This window comes from Lagenorhynchus albirostris, chromosome 5, assembly GCF_949774975.1.
Source record: "Lagenorhynchus albirostris chromosome 5, mLagAlb1.1, whole genome shotgun sequence".
NCBI classification, from domain to species: domain Eukaryota; kingdom Metazoa; phylum Chordata; class Mammalia; order Artiodactyla; family Delphinidae; genus Lagenorhynchus; species Lagenorhynchus albirostris.
This window is the reverse complement of record NC_083099.1, coordinates 74618663-74638778: the sequence shown is the minus strand read 5'-3', so window position 1 is coordinate 74638778 and position 20116 is coordinate 74618663. Positions and strand designations below refer to the sequence as shown.

At 40.1% G+C, this 20116-nt stretch overlaps 2 protein-coding genes across 2 annotated transcripts in view; one reads left to right on the top strand and one right to left on the bottom strand.

Moving 5' to 3' along the window:
• Window positions 1–1258: 1258 nt before the first annotated feature.
• RPL35A (ribosomal protein L35a) lies at window positions 1259–4674 on the bottom strand. Its single transcript, XM_060150435.1, has 5 exons — window positions 4655–4674; window positions 4178–4222; window positions 3811–3963; window positions 2587–2731; window positions 1259–1339 (listed from the first exon to the last, which is right to left on the bottom strand). Exons 2-5 carry the CDS (start codon window positions 4186–4188, stop codon window positions 1316–1318), a joined length of 333 nt encoding a protein of 110 aa, XP_060006418.1. The 5' UTR covers window positions 4189–4222; window positions 4655–4674; the 3' UTR covers window positions 1259–1315.
• A 507-nt stretch (window positions 4675–5181) lies between these two features.
• The window catches only part of IQCG (IQ motif containing G), a 41657-nt gene continuing 26722 nt past the window's right edge, over window positions 5182–20116 (top strand). Inside the window, exons 1-6 of the mRNA XM_060150433.1 lie at window positions 5182–5261; window positions 7668–7738; window positions 8707–8974; window positions 13683–13906; window positions 15478–15606; window positions 16557–16638. Coding sequence (XP_060006416.1) covers window positions 7731–7738; window positions 8707–8974; window positions 13683–13906; window positions 15478–15606; window positions 16557–16638 — 711 coding nt within the window. The 5' untranslated portion in view covers window positions 5182–5261; window positions 7668–7730. The remainder of the gene's footprint in view (window positions 5262–7667; window positions 7739–8706; window positions 8975–13682; window positions 13907–15477; window positions 15607–16556; window positions 16639–20116) is intronic.

Sequence of the window (20116 nt, the reverse complement as noted above, 5' to 3'; positions counted from 1 at the left end):
GAGCATAATTGACCAATGACTCCAAGCTGCTTCTCCTTACCATCCACCTCGTTTGTCTTGAGGCCATGGCTCCTGAGGGTTGCTGCCAGACAAATAAGACTGGCAGTACAAACACAAGCCCCTTTTCGGTGACTTCCAACAGCAATTTTGGCTTCAGGGCCACCATTAAACTAAGCAAACCGTAGAACTGCTGTACGCCTTCATGCTAATAATTTTTTAGAATCTGCTTCTTAGAGAAAACAAATACAATTAAAATCTGTTAAAAGGGGTGCTGTTTGGTAAACTCCCAGTTTTCTGTTGGTATTTTCAGTGGAATGTCAAGATCTGTTGGTTAATAAAAGGAGTACCTGCTACTGCATCAAACACCTAAATCCTCCATACTCGAACTGATGCCTTGGTTCAAACTTGTATTCAGCACATTCTGAGATTTAAAAATATTCTGCAGCCCTGCTTAGTTGCCTTTGTATCATGCCAAAACGTCTCAATCCTGCACTTTACTATTAAAACATGGAGTAAAGGACAGCAACCCTGTCCAGGCAATCCTGACCACCCCCCACCAAGATTTTTTAAGGTATGTGGCAATTTAGGGACACTTTCAACTGAGACATTATTCCCAGTCAAGTGTTATATACTGGATGCTTTGTCCAGTCACAAACCCCAAGGATATCTCATCTAAATGAGCTGCCAAATACCATCAATATAATCCTCATTCAAATTTCTCCCAACTACCATTTTTAAGCCCCAAGTTTCCCAACCAATCTATATTAAGCAAGTGCATGCTACTACAAGGTACTTTAGGAAGTTAAGATATTTTCAGTTTCTTTCAATTTAATGAGGGAGGCAGTTACCAGTACCATAGCTGAAATAAGGGGAAAAGTTATAGATCCATTTGATGTGGAAATCTGGAAAAATTTCATGGTGTATATCAATACTGGCTAAAAACTGACTTCTATCCTTCCTGCGGGTATCTCCACTTGTCCAAAAACTTTTCATAGGCTAGGTTCCAGCACTCCATCACTGTAAACCTTCCAAGATACTCCTTTCCACCGTCCCCAAATAAAGCTTACTTGTAACCTTCCCCCCAACATTTAAGGTCTTATATTCAGATACATCCTATCCTCATCAAAACCCTCCTGTTGTCTAAATCTCTGTAATTGCCATATTCTCTGGGCTCCCGTATACTCTGAAAATGCCCGATAACCACCACCATTTAAGCACTTCGCAACTGAATTCAGGGCAAAGAATTTTTCAAGCCGTGTTAACAAAAATACAAGGGAACAAATCCACACTTTTATTTATTTACTTTTCAGTAAGTTTAAATCCTTGAAGGGTACAGCATCTGGTGTGGGGGGAAAGAACATAATGTCATTAAGTGCATGTTATATACAAACAGTTATTGAATACCACAACATGAATAAATCTCCCATTGTCCCATTACCCATCTCTGAAAGGCACCCAATGACTTATAGCCTACTGGGAAGGGAACTAAATTTTTAGAGCCTTCAGTTTCTAGGTGAACATTCTTTAACTAAGAACCAGTACTGGGAACCTGAGAGTCCATTTAATTTTGCTTCCTCTAATGATAGTAAAAATCTCCTCTGATGAGAAATCTCAACTGCTCAGCAGGGTTCAAAAGTACCCTGTGACCCCAAGGATGTAGCCATGTCTATTAAAAATAGATCCTAGGGCTTCCCTGGTGGCGCAGTGGTTGAGAGTCTGCCTGCCGATGCAGGGGACACGGGTTCGTGCCCCAGTCCGGGAAGATCCCGCATACCGCGGAGCGGTGAGGCCCATGAGCCATGGCCGCTGAGTCTGCGCGTCCGGAGCCTGTGCTCCGCAAAGGGAGAGGCCACAACAGTGAGAGGCCCGCGTACCGCAAAATAAAATAAAATAAAATAAAATAAAAATGGATCCTAACTGAAGAAAACAGGAGCTATCCTGTTAAAAATATCACAGAATCTGTAGTTGAAGTCCTGGGACATGAGCATTGGTTTTCCTCTATAAAATAAAATACCTATTTGAACAAGACTGTCATGATGAAGAGATCGGAAATATTAATTATGCCAGGAAAAGGTATGCTGAATTTTTATTTTCTAGCAATTACTTCAGAGCCCAATAAATATATTTGCCATAAAATTGTTCATTTAAATAGGTGACCCTCGAACAACACAAGTTTGAATTGTGCGGGTCCACTTATATACAGATTTTTTTTCAGTAAATGCATACTGCACAATCCGCAGTTGACTGAATCCACAGATGAAGAGGCCAACTGTAAAGTTGTACGTGGATTTCTCACAGTGCCCCTAACCTCTGCGTTGTTCAAGGGTCAACTGTGCTATTCCCCACCACCCCCAGGCAGCTTTAGCAATTACCTGAAATCTAGGCATAATCCATTTGAACCCTTTGCCTTCACTTTTCTTATAATGCCAAGAAAATGTTCCATAATACACTTACACAGTAGCCCCTAATTTTACAGCATGATCTATTGGTGACATTTTATAATCACAATAGTCCTTAGTAGTCAAAGCCAAACACCGTGAGCTTAGTTTGATTCAAAAGGTGCCACATTGCTAATAATGTACTTACCACACGGATTCTGTGTCCAATGGCCTTAGCAGGAAGGTTGCTTCGGAATTTGGCACGAACCATGCCACTGTTTCCATGAGCACGAGTTATCTTTCCCCAGATTACTCTGGTTTTGTTAGGTTTTCCACCAGGAGTTACTGTATTGCTGATTTTAAAAGAAGATTAAAAAAGGCATGAGAACCCAGACAACCAGTATAGTGTGGTACAAAATCAAGGTGACTTATAGACCAGTTGCCCTCAACCCTAGCTTAAACGGTAATAGCTGTAATATGCGGAGGGGGCAGGGAAGGGGGGGACAAGAAATGTGAGGACATTTTGAGTGTAGGGAGAGAGGAACTTGTTTGTAATTTTAAATAGCCAGGGAAGGCCTTACTAAGAAGCTAACACCAGAAAAAAGACTCGAAGGTAAGGGAACAGCTTGTGTTAAAAACGGAGGTTGTGTCCCTGGCTTGTGGAAAGGCAAACGATGCCAAGAGATGAATCCTAGCTGGGTTAAGAGAGGACAGAGGGAGCCCTGAATGCATAGGGTCTTAGAAGCTCCTTAATGACTTTAGCTTTTACTAAATGAGATGGGGAAGAGTTGGAATTTGAGCAATGTACAGATGATTTGACTTATAATTTTAAAGGATTGGGAAATCCCTGGTGGTCCAGTGATTAAGACTCCACGCTTTCACTGCCAAGGGCCCGGGTTCAATCCCTGGTCAGGGAACTAAAGATCCTGCAAACCACGAGTGGGAAAAAAATTAAAAAATTTAAAGGATCACTCTGGTTGCAGGAGGAAAGGGGGATGGGGGAGATGAAAACATGTTCCCAAAGATCTTTTTAAAACCAATTTAAATACACAATAGTCCACCCATTGCTTCCACCCCCGCCCCCACCTCTATCCCAGAGATTTTAATTGATCTGGAATGGGCTTAAGAACCAATGCTCTAGAGATAACATCTTTAAACATCTATAAAAATTTTAACTTCAAGAGATCAACAAAATGAATTAAGCGATATGAAAAATGCTCTATAAAACCTTAAGATCATAATACAGGGACCTGATGCCATCCTTAAAACAATAGCTGTAATTTTTCTAAGTGCAGAAGACACCTATATCCAACACTAACCATGAATTTCCTTGAACTCCCAAAGTAGAAACCACAACAGTACCATTTACTTAACTAACTTCAAATGAGACCAATCAAGTGAAAATTCAAAAAGCACAATACTATCAACTTACTTCTTTGCTTTGTACACGTAAGCACATCTCTTGCCTAGATAGAATTCAGTTTCATCTCGAGCATATACACCTTCAATTTTCAGGAGAGCTGTGTGCTCCCTCTGGTTCCGTAGACCCCGCTTATAGCCAGCAAAAATGGCCTTGGACCACAGCCTAAGACAAAATATACTGTTAATCATAAGCTGTTAAAAGATCTCACTTAACTTCAACAAACCACAGGTATGATTTGGCTTGTAATGACAACCACCTGGAAGTTACCTATATAGCAAACATCTAAATTTTTTCCCCACCAGTTTTAAACTCACATGTAGGCTCACGCCTAATAAACAAACTACAAGTACAAAGCAATGATATTTAAAACGCATACCTTCCAGACATATTTGTCGTTTTAGAAGTCCTGTTCCCAGCAGGCCTTAAAACAAAAATAAATCAGTTTAAAATCTTGCAACGCTCGTTTCCCACCTAGTCTCCTCTGGAATAGCGCCCCAAACTCAGAGAATACCTGATAACTAAGCAAATTCCAAAAGGAAGACAAAACCTAAAGTAGCAAGACAGTACACTACAGGAAGTAACTCCTAGAAACCCCAAAAGAAAGCCTTAATAAACTTCACGCCACGATCATGGGAAAAAAAAAGATCAAGGAGCCAGAGAAGCACGCAGAGAACAAGACTTTTAAAGACTGAATGGGAAAGAAAAGCAAGGAAAGACATAGTAAACAGGCAAAGCCAGGTTTGAGGTGGGAGTAAATGAACAAAGAACCCTGCCTAAAAGTGCCACTGCTGCCAGACAAAATGCATCTATTTTATATTTTATTCCGCTAGGGACCGCAAGCAACTCCAGTTACCGGAGCACCCATTCTCGGAGGTCAGGGGACCAGCACCATCAGTCCCGTATCTCCTCCATCCTGTCCTCCCTGTTGCTGGAATCCATAGAAATCATTAGCTGGTAGAGCCTCGGAGCCGCACCAGCATCTCATGAGAGGCATATAGCCGAGCCGACCCCACTTATTTGCCCCCAAAGTTCAGCCGCGGAAACGCCACACACCTCCACAGCGTCCAAGATGGCTGAAAAAGAAACAGAAGGCCCCGCCGCGTGGCCTCGTGGGTAAACACCTCTCCGCCCCCCCCATTTAGGTATCTCCCGCCACCGCCAAAAAAATAAGCTTCAGAAATCGTCTTCTGACTGAAATAAGCCACGTTCAAGAGCACTCGTACAATTATTTCCCTAAGTCCTTTTATCTTTGTAAACTGCAACATGTACTATATACTTTGGAACAGAGGGAGGCAAAATGGTAGCCAGCTAAAGGAGAAGAACAGGTCCTCCAAAGCTCTGCGTTGCCATAGAAACACCTTAGCTTGGTTCCGGCGGCGTCGGGTGCTGTAGCGGGAAAAGTGAAGCCCGACTGGAGGACTACCCCCGCCTCGAATACCCCAGATTTGATTCGCCAACAAGTGGGTATCTTTCCTTCTTACCACATAGCAGTAGGGCGAACGGAAACTCTCGGATCCTAGCCAGGAAGAGAAAGACTGCGAACACAAAGGCAGGAGAAGAGAGCTCTTCCTTCTCTTTATCTTTTGTCCCCCACCACCCCCCATACTCCTTTCCTCCTTCTACTCCTTTATCTCTTTCCAGAAATGACTTAAGTTCTTACCGCCAGTCTTCATTTTGACTCCGAGGGTGAACAGCACTGTCCTGAAAAGGCTTTGTTGCCTTTTAAGGAGAAGTCATTCAGCTGCCAAACTCTGGCGGCGCGCAGCACCGTGGTCACGTGCCATAGGTCTTCAGTAAATATTCGTAGACTAGAATGGGATAGCTTAGTGGACGTGAGAGATTTACATTTCCTAACTATTGCACATTTATGTGTTGCCCTATGGATTCATTCCTTTTGTCAGCACTTTGTTGAATGACTGACTACCATGTACGAAATTTTGTTCTTGGCTCGGAGGAGGCTGCAGTAAACAGAACAACAGAAAGCTCTGCCCTCATGGAGCTTACATCCTAGTAGACGGAGCAAGACAATGAGCGAGTAAAATATATGGCACATTAGAAGGTAATGTGAGAAAAAATTTTCTCTCTGGAGATTGGCTCCAGATGGGGCAAATGGCAGATACCTAGAAATATGCCACTGATTTAAGCTAGTACCTGATGGACCAGTGGTGAAGAAGTAAGGGGAAGAGTCGTTCAACTTGAAAGAATAGCATATGCAAAGACCCTGAGTTGGAAGGGAGCATGATTCCATAGGAGAAAGAAGCCCATTGAAGCTGGAGCCATGAGAGCAATAAAAGTGCAGTGCCAGATGGATCTGGAGAGGAAGAGGAGCCCAGATCATGCAGGCCCTATGGTCCAAGTTAAGAATTTTACTTTTTTTCGCAAGTTAGTGAGAAACCATTGAAGGGTTCTAAGGAGAGACATGATGAAATTTTCAACTTTAAAAGATGAGTTCTTCATTTCAAAAAGATCACTTTTAATTTGGAAGCTGTGGGGCTTCCCTGGTGGCGCAGTGGTTAAGATCGGCCTGCCAATGCAGGGGACACGGGTTTGAGCCCTGGTCTGGGAAGATCCCACATGCCACAGAGCAACTAAGCCCGTGCGCCGCAACTAGTGAGCCTGCACACCACAACAACTGAAGCCCGTGCACCTAGCGCCCATGCTCTGCAACAAGAGAAGCCACTGCAATGAGAAGCCCACACACTGCAATGAAAACTAGGCCCTGCTCTCTGCAACTAGAGAAAGACCCAATGCAGCCAAAAATAATTAATTAATTTTAAAAAATTTGGAAGCTGTTAGAGTAGTTCAGGCAAGAACAACAGCTATATTCAGCATGGTGTTGGGGGAGATGGAAATTGAAGGTAAAATCCACAGGACCTCATGGTGGTTTGAATTGGGGGAATGCTGATGTCAGGATGGCAGCAGAAATGACTCCTGAGTTTCTAGTATTGAGGAATGAGAAGCCATAACAGAACGAAAGCACTGGATTCTACATAAGCATAGTCCCATCTTACCTATGTGAGGCACACTTACCTATGCCCCAGGCCTAAAAAATGGAAAAATAAAGAAACAACACCACAGCAAAAAACCAAAATCTTAACACCGTGCTATTTCCTCCTAAGACTGTCCTTGAACCAGAAAATTTGGCTAGTTTGGAGTATCTTTTTTTCAGTTTACATAAAGATTCTTTAATTTTTGCATATAAGATGTTTGTTGCATGAGACATACTTGTAACCGCCCTCCTCAGGATCACTTTACTGTGGACAAAATCACACTGGAAACTTACCATTCATTATTCATTCAGTATAGAGCAAGAATCTCCATAGGGTGTTCTCATTGTAAAGCTTATTTAAGCAGAAAGGACTTTGGTTTACTGAGGAAGGGTAACATCTTAACAGCAGTGTTAAACTGATTTTCAGGATAAATACAGTTTTTCTAAGTGCGATATCAGTTGTTTTTCTAAGTCTGGGTGCAATAAATTCTGTTAATCTGGCAGATCAGGGAAATGGAGCCATCAAATTAAATATTTTAGTAATCAGAATAACAGAAAAGTAAATTTGTTATATAAAGATTACCAATTAATACTCAGAATATAATTAAAAAACATACAAAAGCCATGCTGGACACTAATTTACCTTAAGAAACTCGAAGATTATATTTATCTGCCAATAATTAAGCTGACTACTTAATACACCTGTGCCACACGGTGGCAGTGGTTCTTCCATCTCCGGGACTGCTCTGCTAAGCCAAAAGGGGTGATAAGCCACAGCACTTGTAATTCTTTTTCTCTTAATGGAAGAGTATAGAAATAACTTAAATGTCATTCAACATTCCCTTAAACTAATCTCAATGTTTTCTTCCCACTTTAGGTGACTGCATTTTTGTGAGATTATAAATGTACCAAGGAGGTTAACAAAACTAACTCAAGAAGAATGGAAGAGTATGTTCCAAATTCCAATTTATTATATATTCATATGTATATATATATAAAATATATATATATATATGAAATGCCTTATGTTAAATTTCCGTGTATTGTTTACCTATGGCTGTGTAACAAATTACCCCAAAACTTAGTGATTTAAAATATAAACATTTATTATTTCACACAATTTCTGTGGGTCAGGAATTTAGGCGTAGCTTGGTTGGATGGTTTAAGAATTTGGGAGCAGCTTAACTGTATGGTTCTGTCTGGGGATTTCTCATAAGTCAAAGTTGGCCAATCATCTGAAGAGTTGACTGGGGCTAGAGGATCCACTTCCAAGATGGCTCATTTACAGAGCTGGCAAGTTGATGCTGGCTGTTGGCAAGAGGCCTTAGTTCCTCACCCTCATGAACCTTTTCACAGGGCTCCTTAAGTGTCCTTGTGACAAGGCATCTGGATCCCCACAGAGTGAGAGATATGAGAGAATAATGGAGAAGCTTTAATGTCTCAAATTCACCTAGCCTTGGAAACCACAATATTCTTTTGGTTACATAGGTTAGTCCTATTCAATGTGGGGAAGACTACCAAAGAGCAAGAGTACAAGAAGGTGAGAATCATATGGTCCATCTTGGAGAATGGCTACTACGTTCTATTTTTCACTAACCATGAGACAGTTTTGGTTGGCATCTAAAGATGTTGCTAGAAAAAAGTTTATTTTAGCCCAAGTTCAAATTGGTTAAGCATAGCCAAATAGCCCAGGCTACATATCTTTATTAACCAGTAAGTTGCTTTTCTTTGGAAGGTCAGAATGTTACTGGGAGGTATTTAGCAGAATCATCTGCAAACTACTTTTGTTCATTATCTTGGTTATATTATATGACAAAATGGACTTTGTAGGATCCAATCTACATGCTGCCTCTGCTTCTGAGTTTAAGTAATTTTTAAACATTTGGTGGCTGACTTATTTTTTCCTCCATTCTTAGAGGTCAGCTGGAAGCCTCAAATCTTCCTCCAAAAATCTGGCATTCTGAGGTGAGAGTGTCAGTGACAGGTGAACCACCTACTGCTGTAGAAGAAAATGAAGAAACAGCCAAAGAAACAGCCGTAGAAATCATCCCAGAAGTCATGGAGCCACTCTCCCTTCTAGATGTACTGAGGATCTCTGCAGTTCTGGAGGACACCATAGACCAGCTCTCTATTCTAAACTATATCATGCCAGTTCAGTATGAAAAAAGAAAAAATATCAGCGTGGTATATACATTCAGCATTACTTAATTTTTGCTTTCTTTTCTTTTTATTTCTCCATCATTGTCAGTACCTATGCCATTCAATTTAACTTGGGAAATAGCACCTTCATATCAGATAAAGGGCTACAATAATTATCTGAGATATGTACTCTCAATTAATGGAGTGAAATAGACATAGCTCAAGGTACATTACCAATCAGAATATCCTTTTCTTCCAATATATTGGCATTATTCTAAAAGGCCTATAGATAAATCAGTATAAATACAATATATATACTGAGGAGATGGAACAAGTAATTGTGTTGTCTTACCTATCTTGTATTTCTCAGCTGCTAAAAGCTAACTGAACACTAGAGGGAGGAAATTCAACTGGACCCTGTCAATATTGCTTTCATCTAAAATGACTTTGTTATTGCTAAATATCTTGCAATCTGCCTTTTTAAATATCCAGCCACATCACTGTGTCAGCCATTACATTTTCAATGATGTTATGGACTCCTCCTCAAAGGACCACTGAGTTATCAAAAAACTCAGCTTGGTAGTGGGCAAAATCTTTATGAATTCTTAAGCTCTTGTAAGTTTTAATAACTTGGGTTGTAGATATAAAATAGAAACAATTTATAAATACAAATACATATTTATTACGTTTAACAAAATTACATTATATAATTTGTACAGAATATATTCTTATTTCTGATTCTATGATAAATGAAAATTGCTATAAAAACGAGAGGGTAAATTGATTTTCATGTCTAACAGAAAAGAAGTCCATATGTATTGTGATTAGAAAATTAAATTTCCCTTTAATTGCCCCTTACGATTTTAAATTGATTTTATTTTTATTTATTTTTGGCTGTATTGGGTCTTTGTTGCTGCGCGCAGGCTTTCTCTAGTTGCGGCAAGCGGTGGCTACTCTTCGTTGTAGTGCGTGGGCTTTTCATTGCGGTGGCTTCTCTTGTTGCGGAGCATGGGCTCAGGCGTGCGTGCTTCAGTAGTTGTGGCTTGCGGGCTCTAGAGCGCAGGCTCAGCAGCTGTGGCGCACGGGCTTTGCTGCTCCGTGGCATGTGGGATCTTCCCGGACCAGGGCTCAAACCTGTGTCCCCTGCATTGGCTGGCGGATTCTTAACCGCTGCGCCACCAGGGAAGCCCGGCCCTTACGATTTTAAAGTTATTATTATTATTATATGTATAACCTGGGTTTATACAGCTTTTATAAAAGTTTATACAAAATTTTAATAGAACACTGGATTTGGAGTTGGGGACCTTTATGGTTTAATTGTGTGCTATGGGCAATTCATTTCGCTTTCTTGGTCTTAGTTTTCTCATTTGTAAATTGTGATAGAGTTTTTTTTTTAATTTTATTTATTTTTTGGCTGTGTTGGATCTTCGTTGCTGTGAGTGGGCTTTCTCTAGTTGCAGCCAGCAGCAAGCAGGGGCTATTTTTTGTTGCAGTGCATGGGCTTCTCATTGCAGTGGCTTCTCTTGTGGAGCACAGGCTCTAGGCACGCGGGCTTCAGTAGTGTGATGGAGTTTTAACTAAATGATCCCTTCTAATACTAACATTCTATGAGTTTTGAGGTACTTTTAAGACATTAATGGGTATTATAGGAATTAGTTTCCTTATTAACTTATGAAAAGCAAAGATATTGGAAACCCAAGAACTAAGCCTTTCAATGCTTTTAAAATGAGTCTAATTCTTAAATTAAACTAGTTAACAAATAGTACAAAAGAGACTAGTGTTTCCTTTCTATTGTCTCCTTCAGTAAGAATCAAAAATAAAGAGGGAAGATATTCAGTTAACAAGATAAAATTTTATCAATGATATTTACTGTCAGCCTTTAAAAAAGGGTAATTTTCCATCATAGAAACTCAACAGAGAAGGAAAAACCCAAATTTATAAACAACATTCAGTAGTGGTCACCACTCCAGTAAACAAAAGAACAAAACTTTTGCAGTTTTATTCTGGTTTATGATCTTCACCCACAAAATTTTCTGACTTAACAAAGGCCCTACTTATGATTTTATAGAAGTATAAAGAGTAACGGTTTGTACTCTTATGTTGATTAATAGCAGCTTAAAAGCCCCTTTCTCAATGTTAGTTCTATAACTTTTAAAAATTGTGACCCTTAAAATAACTTTTTGTTTTTTTACTTTATAGTACTATAGTTGTTCTAACTCATAAATTTTTATAGTACCATTGCCCTATAGGGCATAGGATATATAATTAAAAACCTTAGTATGAATGTGAATGCTTTCTTTCTCCAAAAGCTTCACATTGTTGAGCCTTACAATAACAACCCTGGGATGAAAGTTTAGTTAGCATTATCCCTCTTTCACAACCATTTTTATAGCTAAAGATATTTCCAAAGAGTTTTTCATTCATTAGAATCATGGAATGGAATGATGAAAAATATACTAATGTACCAAGTTCTACCAGAAGTGGGAGTAATTGGTCCAAAGTTTGGAAAGAGCTCCCTTGCCCGGAATACTGTTTTTCTTATCTTTTCCCTTAGGATCTAATACCCTACTGTACAAGGAAGTGAATGGACCAGAATATTTAGCCAGTTCCTTTAAGTTCTCTTCTGAAAATTCATATTTATTTCTGGTAATCAGTACATCAAGCTGTTTAACACGTTTGCTTCCTTTTCCAGATGCCCAAGCACAAAGGTAGAGGAACAATGGTTAGGGTGATCAGAAAAAACAACCTTTCCAGGCCTTACATTTCCCATTCCCTCCCTAGACAAACTCTAGAGTAATAACCATCCACGTACTTAACATTTTCCTTATGTACAGATAAGTTTCAGTTTAACTGTTGAAATTCTATGGCATCTGTTCTCTTTGTAGTCAATCATATAAATTTTAATTTAAAGGAGTATTTTAAAATTTAATTCTTATTTAAGGCAGCATTTTGTTTTGTACTTGCCTACAAATGTTTTCCTCAGATCTGAATCTTTGCTTATGGTTGATATAAGGAAAAATGCTGTTGAGTCTGTGTTTATTAACTTTTATGGATAGTTTTTTCTTTTTTTTTTTTTTTTAACATTTCTGGTCTAATTGAAGTTTAGCTAAGGAAGACCTAGGCTTTTTTTTTTTTGCAGTACGTGGGCCTCTCACTGTTGTGGCCTCTCCCGTTGTAGAGCACAGGCTCCGGACGCACAGGCTCAGCAGCCATGGCTCACGGGCCTAGCCACTCTGTGGCATGTGGGATCTTCCCGGACCAGGGCACGAACCCGTGTCCCCTGCATCAGCAGGCAGACTCTCAACCACTGTGCCACCAGGGAAGCCCAGACCTAGGCTTTTAAGTATCAATATACATATGAAACTCTTCGTTGCATAGGATCAGCACAAGAATTTAAGTAATCATATCAAATGCTGAACTTGCATAGTTCTGTGTACTGTTCTAAATACTTTCTTTGTTTCTTTGTTTCTTTTCTTTCTTTCTTTCTTTTTCTTTCTCCCTTTCTCTCTTATTTCTCTCCTCCCTCCCTCCCTCCCTTCCTTCCTTCCTTCCTTCCTTCCTTCCTTCCTTCCTCCCTCCCTTCCTTCCTTCCTTCCTTCCATCCTTCCATCCTCATAATAACTACTGGAGGGCAAGTACTATTATTATCCCTATTTATCAATGGGAAGATGGAGGCATAGAGATGTTAAATAGTTGCCTAAAGTCAATGTGGTTTATCTGTTTAAAGTAACAGATAGGGCCAGGATTTAAACAAGGAAGTCTGGTTTCAGAGTCCATATCACAGCATAATTGCTGTGTTATATGGCTTCCCATTGGCTCAAGATTTTAGCCACAGATTAAATAGGAATCATCAATTGAAAGACATATCCTGTTCCTATGGTAGTGCTTACCCCTTAGTATTCAAGTTTGGGTTTGAAAATTCCCCACATGAACTTCGAAATCTGTATCACACCACTAAATATACTATCAACTCCGCGGGTTCCACATCTGCGGATTCAAGCAACCATGGATCGAAAATATTCAGAAAAAATTCCAGAAAGTTCCAAAAAGCAAAACTTGAATTTGCTGTGTGCTGGCAGCTATTTACATAGTATTTACATTGTATTAGTTATTATAAGTAACCTAGAGATGATTTAAAGTACATGAGAGGATGTGCATAGGTTATAAACAAATACTATGCCATTTTATATAAGGGCCATCAGCATCTGTGGATTTTGGTCTCCTTGAGGGGCGGGGGGTATCTGTCCTCCACAGATACCAAGGGACAACTGTATTTAAAATTCATGTGTTCAGTGAACATTTGAGTCTTTACTGTACTGTAGACATTCTTCTAAACAATGGGATTATAAAGATGGCCACATTTATTTAATATCCAATCTTGTTCGAAAAAGAATTTGAGGTGCCCCAAGATCTCTAAGACACTGTCCCTTCCCTCATAGAATTTACAATCTAATGGAGATATTTACACAAATAATTACAAATGGTAAATGTCTGCTAATAGAGATGTTTCACAGAGAACTTTACCTTTGGTCATAAAGTTTACCAGGTTGGGGAATGACAGAGAGTGGGAACGTATAAAGTCAGGAGGACACAAAACAGCAGAGCATGTAGTTTGATGTGGCTGAAGAAAAGGGTAATTTTCTGGTGGTAGTATTATAAGAGGTTCAACATGTAGGCAGAGGCCCTCATATAGCGTTGTTTCTTTATGTTTTAAAAATCTGTCTTAACGTGAAACATCATTTATTGCTTTTAGAAGAATAACAAAGAAATAAATTTAGAAGGAAAAAGCTTAGAAAAACTTTCACCGGTCTCAAAACCCTCAAAACTATCCAGTCCATTCGTACATAAAGAAGAGCCCAAGTTACCAGAAATCAGACAAGGAGGCCAGTTTAACAAAGTGCAAGATCTTATCTTCAAAGAACCTACAAGGCAGATCATAATGAATACAGAGACACTGAAGAAAATTCAGATTGATAGGTAAGGAACGAGAGCATATTTGGAAATGTGATAATGTATTTCTAGATGGCTGAAGAGTGGGTCAGGGGTGGCTCACTGCTCTCTTCTTTTATGGGTTGGTCATTGTATCCGAGTGACTGCAGATAATAGGATTAGCCAGACTACCTAGGGCAAGTGTGGTACAGTTGAAAGTATGGTGGCTGTATGGTTGGGCAAGTTATTGATCCTTTGTTTACAGTTTTTAAAAATGAGAATAATGGGGCTTCCCTGGTGGCGCAGTGGTTAGGAATCTGCCTGCCAGTGCAGGGGACCTGGGTTCGAGCCCTGGTCTGGGAAGATCCCACATGCTGCGGAGCAACTAAGCCCGCAAGCCACAACTACTGAGCCCGTGTGCCACAGCTACTGAAGCCCGTGCTCCAAGAGCCCGTGCTCCACAACAAGAGAAGCCACCGCCATGAGAAGCCTTCTGGTGAGGGCCTAAAGCAGGGGTCAGCAAGTTTTTCTGTAAGGGGACAAATAGTAAATATTTTTGGTTTTGCAGGACATAAACTCTCTGTTGAAACCACTCAACTCTGCTGTTATCCCATGAAAACAGCCATAGATGATATGTAAACAAACAGGCAACGCTGTATTCCAATAAAACTTATTTTCAAAAATAGACTACAGGCTGGATTTGGCTAATGGCTCTGGGTAATTGCTACAAACCCTTATTTACCAAAAATTCTTACCGTAAGGTTATACCTTCTTTTAACTTAACAGGCTTCTTTGTCAGCAAGCCAGTTGACAGCAAAAAACTGAATAATGAGACAATGAAAATTGAGACTGCTTTTAAGAAACCCTCAGGATTAAAGCAGTTTAAAATTTGGCTACTTTGACAGTATCTGTCTCTTACTAATGGATAAAGTACCACAATAGCTACCAATTTGTGTCAAGCATTTGGCTGAACCTTCCTGCTAATACTTACATTAATGTTGCAAAGTTGCTATCATTATTCTCATTTATTTATTTAATAAATTTATTTATTTATTTATTTATGGCTGTGTTGGGTCTTTGTTGCTGCACACCGTCTTTCTCTAGTTGTGGTGAGCAGGGGCTACTCTTTGTTGCAGTGCATGGGCTTCTCATTGCGGTGGCTTCTCCTTGTGGAGCACAGGCTCTAGGTACGCAGGCTTCAGTAGCTGTGGCACGTGGGCTCAGTAGTTGTGGCTCGTGGGCTCTAGAGCGCAGGCTCAGTAGTTGTGGCGCATGGGCTTAGTTGCTCTGCGGCATGTGGAATCTTCCCAGACCAGGGCTCAAACCCGTGTCCCCTGCATTGGCAGGCAGATTCTTAACACTGCGCCACCAGGGAAGTCCCTGTTGTTTGTTTTTAAATGATGTGATGATCATATGGCTTTTTTCTCCTTTTGTCTTTATTAATGTGATGAATTCCATTAGTAGATTTTCTAATACTAAACTATTTTTGCATTCCAAGAATAATTCCATAACTTAGTTATGATGTTCCTTCTGGGTCTTAACTTGTGTGATTTCTGTAGCCCTTTGGGAATGTAGGGAAATATATCTTATTGATTCATCTTTTTTGTTTCTCTTTACAGGCAATTTTTCAGTGATGTAATTACAGAAACCATGCAGGAGTTGCAAGATTCAGGCACTTTCACCAATCTCCTGAAAGCTTTGGGCAAAGAGAGGGAAAACAAAATGCATTTCTATAATATCATTGCCAGGTCAGAGTAATTTTAGTTTTATTTGCTTTGCTGCATTTTAAAATTCTATAAAATTCTTACTGGAAGTCTTAGATTTCTAAAGCAAATCAAATTTTTGCTTTTGAATGAAGATAACTAGAAGTCAGAAATTTGGGTTTTATTCCTAGTTCTGCTGGTAACATAACTCAATTTCTGGGCTTCAGTTATCTGTGTCTACAATACATAAAGTACAATATATGTACTATAAATGGGTAGTGCATAATCTATGGTTTGTTTTGGCAATGACAATCTCAAGATTCTAGTTAAGTTCATGCTTTCTTTTTTTATAAATTTATTTATTTTAGTTATTTATTTTTGACTGCATTGGGTCTTCATTGCTGCTCACGGGCTTTCTCTAGTTGCGTTGAGCAGGAGCTACTCTTCATTGCAGTACATGGGCTTCTCATTGCAGTGGCTTCTCTTGTTCTAGCACACACAGTGAAGGAGTTCAGAGCCTAGAGCTGGGACCCTTACTTGCTTACATTGCCTGTACTTGGAGGTCGGTGAGGAACATTCTCATGTCCTCCACAGCAAGTTACCTCAGCATTCTACATGCATTTTCCTCATCTGTAAAATAGGGGTAATGATAAAGACTACCACATAAGGTTATTGAGAAGTGCTCAGAATAGAAAGGAGTCTTCTTTTTCCTCTTCCTCTTCCTCTTCTTAGCCTTTTCTCAGCAGCAGCTATTTTAGATATAACACGGTCTTTTTTTAAAGTGTTACTGAAAGTTTGCTCCATGGACCAGCACCATTAGCATCACCTGGGAACTTGGTAGAGAAACAAATTCCAGGGCCCCCAACCCAGACCAAATGAATGAGAATCTCTGGGGTAGAGCCCAGGAATCTCTTTCTTAGCTTCTAGGCGAACCCTGTGCACACTAAAGTTTGAGAAGCACTACTCTAAACACAAATTATTCTTATTTCTCCTAGGGAGAAAAATGGAAGAAAAAAGATAAAATCTCTTCAAAAACAGCTGCTTAATGTCAAAAGAGAAAGGCAAGCTGAAGTACAGGTAAGAACTACCCGGGCAACACCAAAAGTTACTGAGCTAAAACAGCTAAACAGAAGTCATCTTTCTCAAGCAAAAAAAAAAAAAAGAAGTTATGTGTAGGAAATTGTTGTTTCTCCTGGGGTGCCTAAACTATGAAAAATATAAAGACAGTAATTAGATGTTTGGCCTGGAATGTACAATTATGTCCAGAATCAACCTCTGGGAGACCCTAACCCTCTGGAGCTCTAAGCCTGTTCTTACCCCTCCCAACCGATCCAACCACATGACCCACTCCTTCCCTCCAGGAGACCATGTCTCAGGCAGTCTCTTGTATGCCAAGATCCCAGATGGGAGACTATAGTCCTAGGTAGGACATTAAGCACATTACATACCTCCTTACACCTGATGGTTAGGGTTAATAATGTCATTTGCATTATATTTCAAGTACAGAGTGGATTTATTGAGCTTCTGTGGTCATTAGGGCCTAACCTTATGTCTAATCTCTATAAGAAAATGCATCCTGAGTTTTAAGCAAGTGACTTGCAAAACACTGATTGGGCTACAACCTAGACAGTTAGCAATTAGTACCATTAGGATGACTAACATTATTAGCAGTTTAGAAAGTTACAAAGTATGGCTTAATATCAGCTTTTCACTGCCTAGCTAATTGGACAAGTTTATGCTTCCGATCAGGGAATCTTCATCATTCTCTACATAGAAGTTAGAATAATATTTGAAAAATATATTCGGAAGAATTGTCTAAAAAAGGTCACTAGCCTTTCTTCTGAGATACTATCTTTAGGTCTTCTGACCTAAAGGTCCGTTTATTTGTTCTATTATCTCTCATTTTCTATTATCAATTTTAAACTACCTTTGGTATTGATTTTCACTTCATTATCCTACATTTATAGCCTACATTTTTAGAAAGCCATTTCTTTTTTAATTTTTATTTATTTTTGGCTGCATCGGGTCTTAGTTGCAGCACGAGGGATCTTTGTTGCAGTGCATGGGCTTCTCTCTAATTGTGGTATGTGGGTTTTCTCTTTCTAGTTGTGGGGTGAGGGCTCCAGAGTGCGTGGGCTCTGTAGTTTGCAGCACGTGGGCTCTCTAGTTGTGGCACGCAGGCTCAGTAGTTCTGGCGCACGGGCTTAGTTGCCCTGCGGCATGTGACAACCCGCGTCCTCTGCTTTGGAAGGTGGATTCTTTACCACTGGACCACTGGGGAAGTCCCCTGAAAACCATTTCTGCGCCACCCTCCCCCACAAAGGCTTCATTAAAACTGGTGTGCACTTAGGTTTTCTCTCTAATGAATAGACTTTTTCAGAGGTTTCCTGGCCTTTTTTCCCTCAAAAGTTCTACCATTATTTAAAACTTCCTCTTTTATTTCTTAACTATTAAAAAAGAAGATATTTGTATCAATGTCCTTTTAAGGCTCCAAACCAAATAGTATCAAAAGAGACCTCAGCGTTGGCACTCTGCCAATCAACTCCCCTTTGCTACTATCACAGCCACTGTTTTTCTCTTTCTTTAAACATTTTAAATTATATTGTTGGGGACTTCCCTGGTCGTCCAGTGGTTAAGACTTCCCCTGTGAATGCAGGGGGTGCAGGTTTGATCCCTGGTGGCAGAGCTAGGATCCCACATGCCTCACAGCCAAAAAAACCATGAAACAGAAGCAATATTGTAACAAATTCAATAAAGACTTTAAAAAATCAATATATTGTTGACAGTATAATTTTCCAGACAACAGGTAGTACTAGGTTGTGAAACTTACCTTCTTGGATTACAGTCTCAGCTGTTACATTCAGACACAGTAAAACTAAAGTAGAATATCACTCAGCTATTTTGATCATCAGAAAAGGAGTAGATAAACCAGAACTAGAAGATGCAAGGCAAACCTTGAATAAAAACCAGCTATCAAGTGCTTCCCTGGTGGCGCAGTGGTTGAGAGTCCGCCTGCTGACGCAGGGGACACGGGTTTGTGCCCCGGTCCGGGGAGATCCCACATGCCGCGGAGCGGCTGGGCCCGTGAGCCATGGCCGCTGAGCCTGCACATCTGGAGCCTGTGCTCCGCAACGGGGGAGGCCACAACAGTGAGAGGCCCGCATACCGCCAAAAAAAAAGCTATCAAGATGAAATCAAGTTAAATCCCTAGAGTTACTAAAAAACCAGTGATCAAGTCAAGGTTGGAAAACAAGAAGACAGTTAGGAAGTACATGGATATTAGAGACCTGTGGGTCAGAAAATGATGACAGTAATTAGGATGGCAGGTTTGAGTGTGTGAAAGTATGTCTGGAGATCACTGGAATGTGAGGGAGCAATTGCCTTACGAAGCTTCCTACTGGGTCCCCAGGCAAAACGACAAAGTCACAAAGGAAAAAAATCAGGTTGCTGTTAGACTTCTGAACATCGGTACACGAAGCCAGATAAGTGGAGCAGTGTTTTCATGAAACTAAAGGGGAGAAAAGAGAGACCCAAGGTCAATATATAAAAATTAATGTATCTTTTCCATATATCAGCAGCAGACTTAGAAAAAGAGATTGAAATATATATATTTACAATATCATCAAAAATATCAGATATCTAGCAATGAATCCAGTGGCAACAACAAAACGTGCAGGACTTCTTTGCAGAAAACTATAAAACAGTACTGAAAAATTAAATAATATTTAAATAATTGGAGGGATATACTATGTTTATGTTTATGGATTGGAAGACTCCATATTAAAAAGATGTGGATTCTTCCAAAATTGATTGATACATTGAATTCAATCCCAATCAGAATCTTGATTGGATTTAATTTAATTACTTATTTACTCATTTTTGTGAGACTTGACAAACTGATTCTAAAATTTATATTGAAATGCCAAGGACCAAAAATAGTCAAGACACCATTAAAGAGAACTCACGGGACTTCCCTGGTGGCGCAGCAGCTAAGAGTCTGCCTGCTGGTGCGGGGGACGCTGGTTCAACCCCTGGGCCGGGAGGATCCCACATGCCACGGAGCAACTGGGCCCATGCGCCACAACTACTGAGCCTGCGCTCTAGGGCCCACATAACACAACTACTGAAGCCCGCACGCCTAGAGCCCGTGCTCTGCAACAAGAGAAGCCACCGCAATAAGAAGCCCGCGCACCACAACCAAGAGTAGCCCCCGCTTGCCGCAACTAGAGAAAGCCTGCGCGCAGCAATGAAGACCCAACGCAACTTAAAAATAATAATAATAAAAAATAAATAAGTAAAAGAAAAAAGAAGTTATTATATTATGTAACTATTTAAAAGGTTATATAACATTTGTCTTCAATTACCCTGTGCCAAGTCAAAGGCATCTAGTTTTAACGCTATTGCCATGGGCCTCTGATTACTCTGGTTCTTCTCTGTACAGCTGTTCTGCACAAACTTACGGCCTTCCATGTTGACGGTATGGAAACAGAGGAAGATATAAAATGCTTACAGGCTATGATTGTAAAACCATGATTAAGTCATACTAATAAGTGAA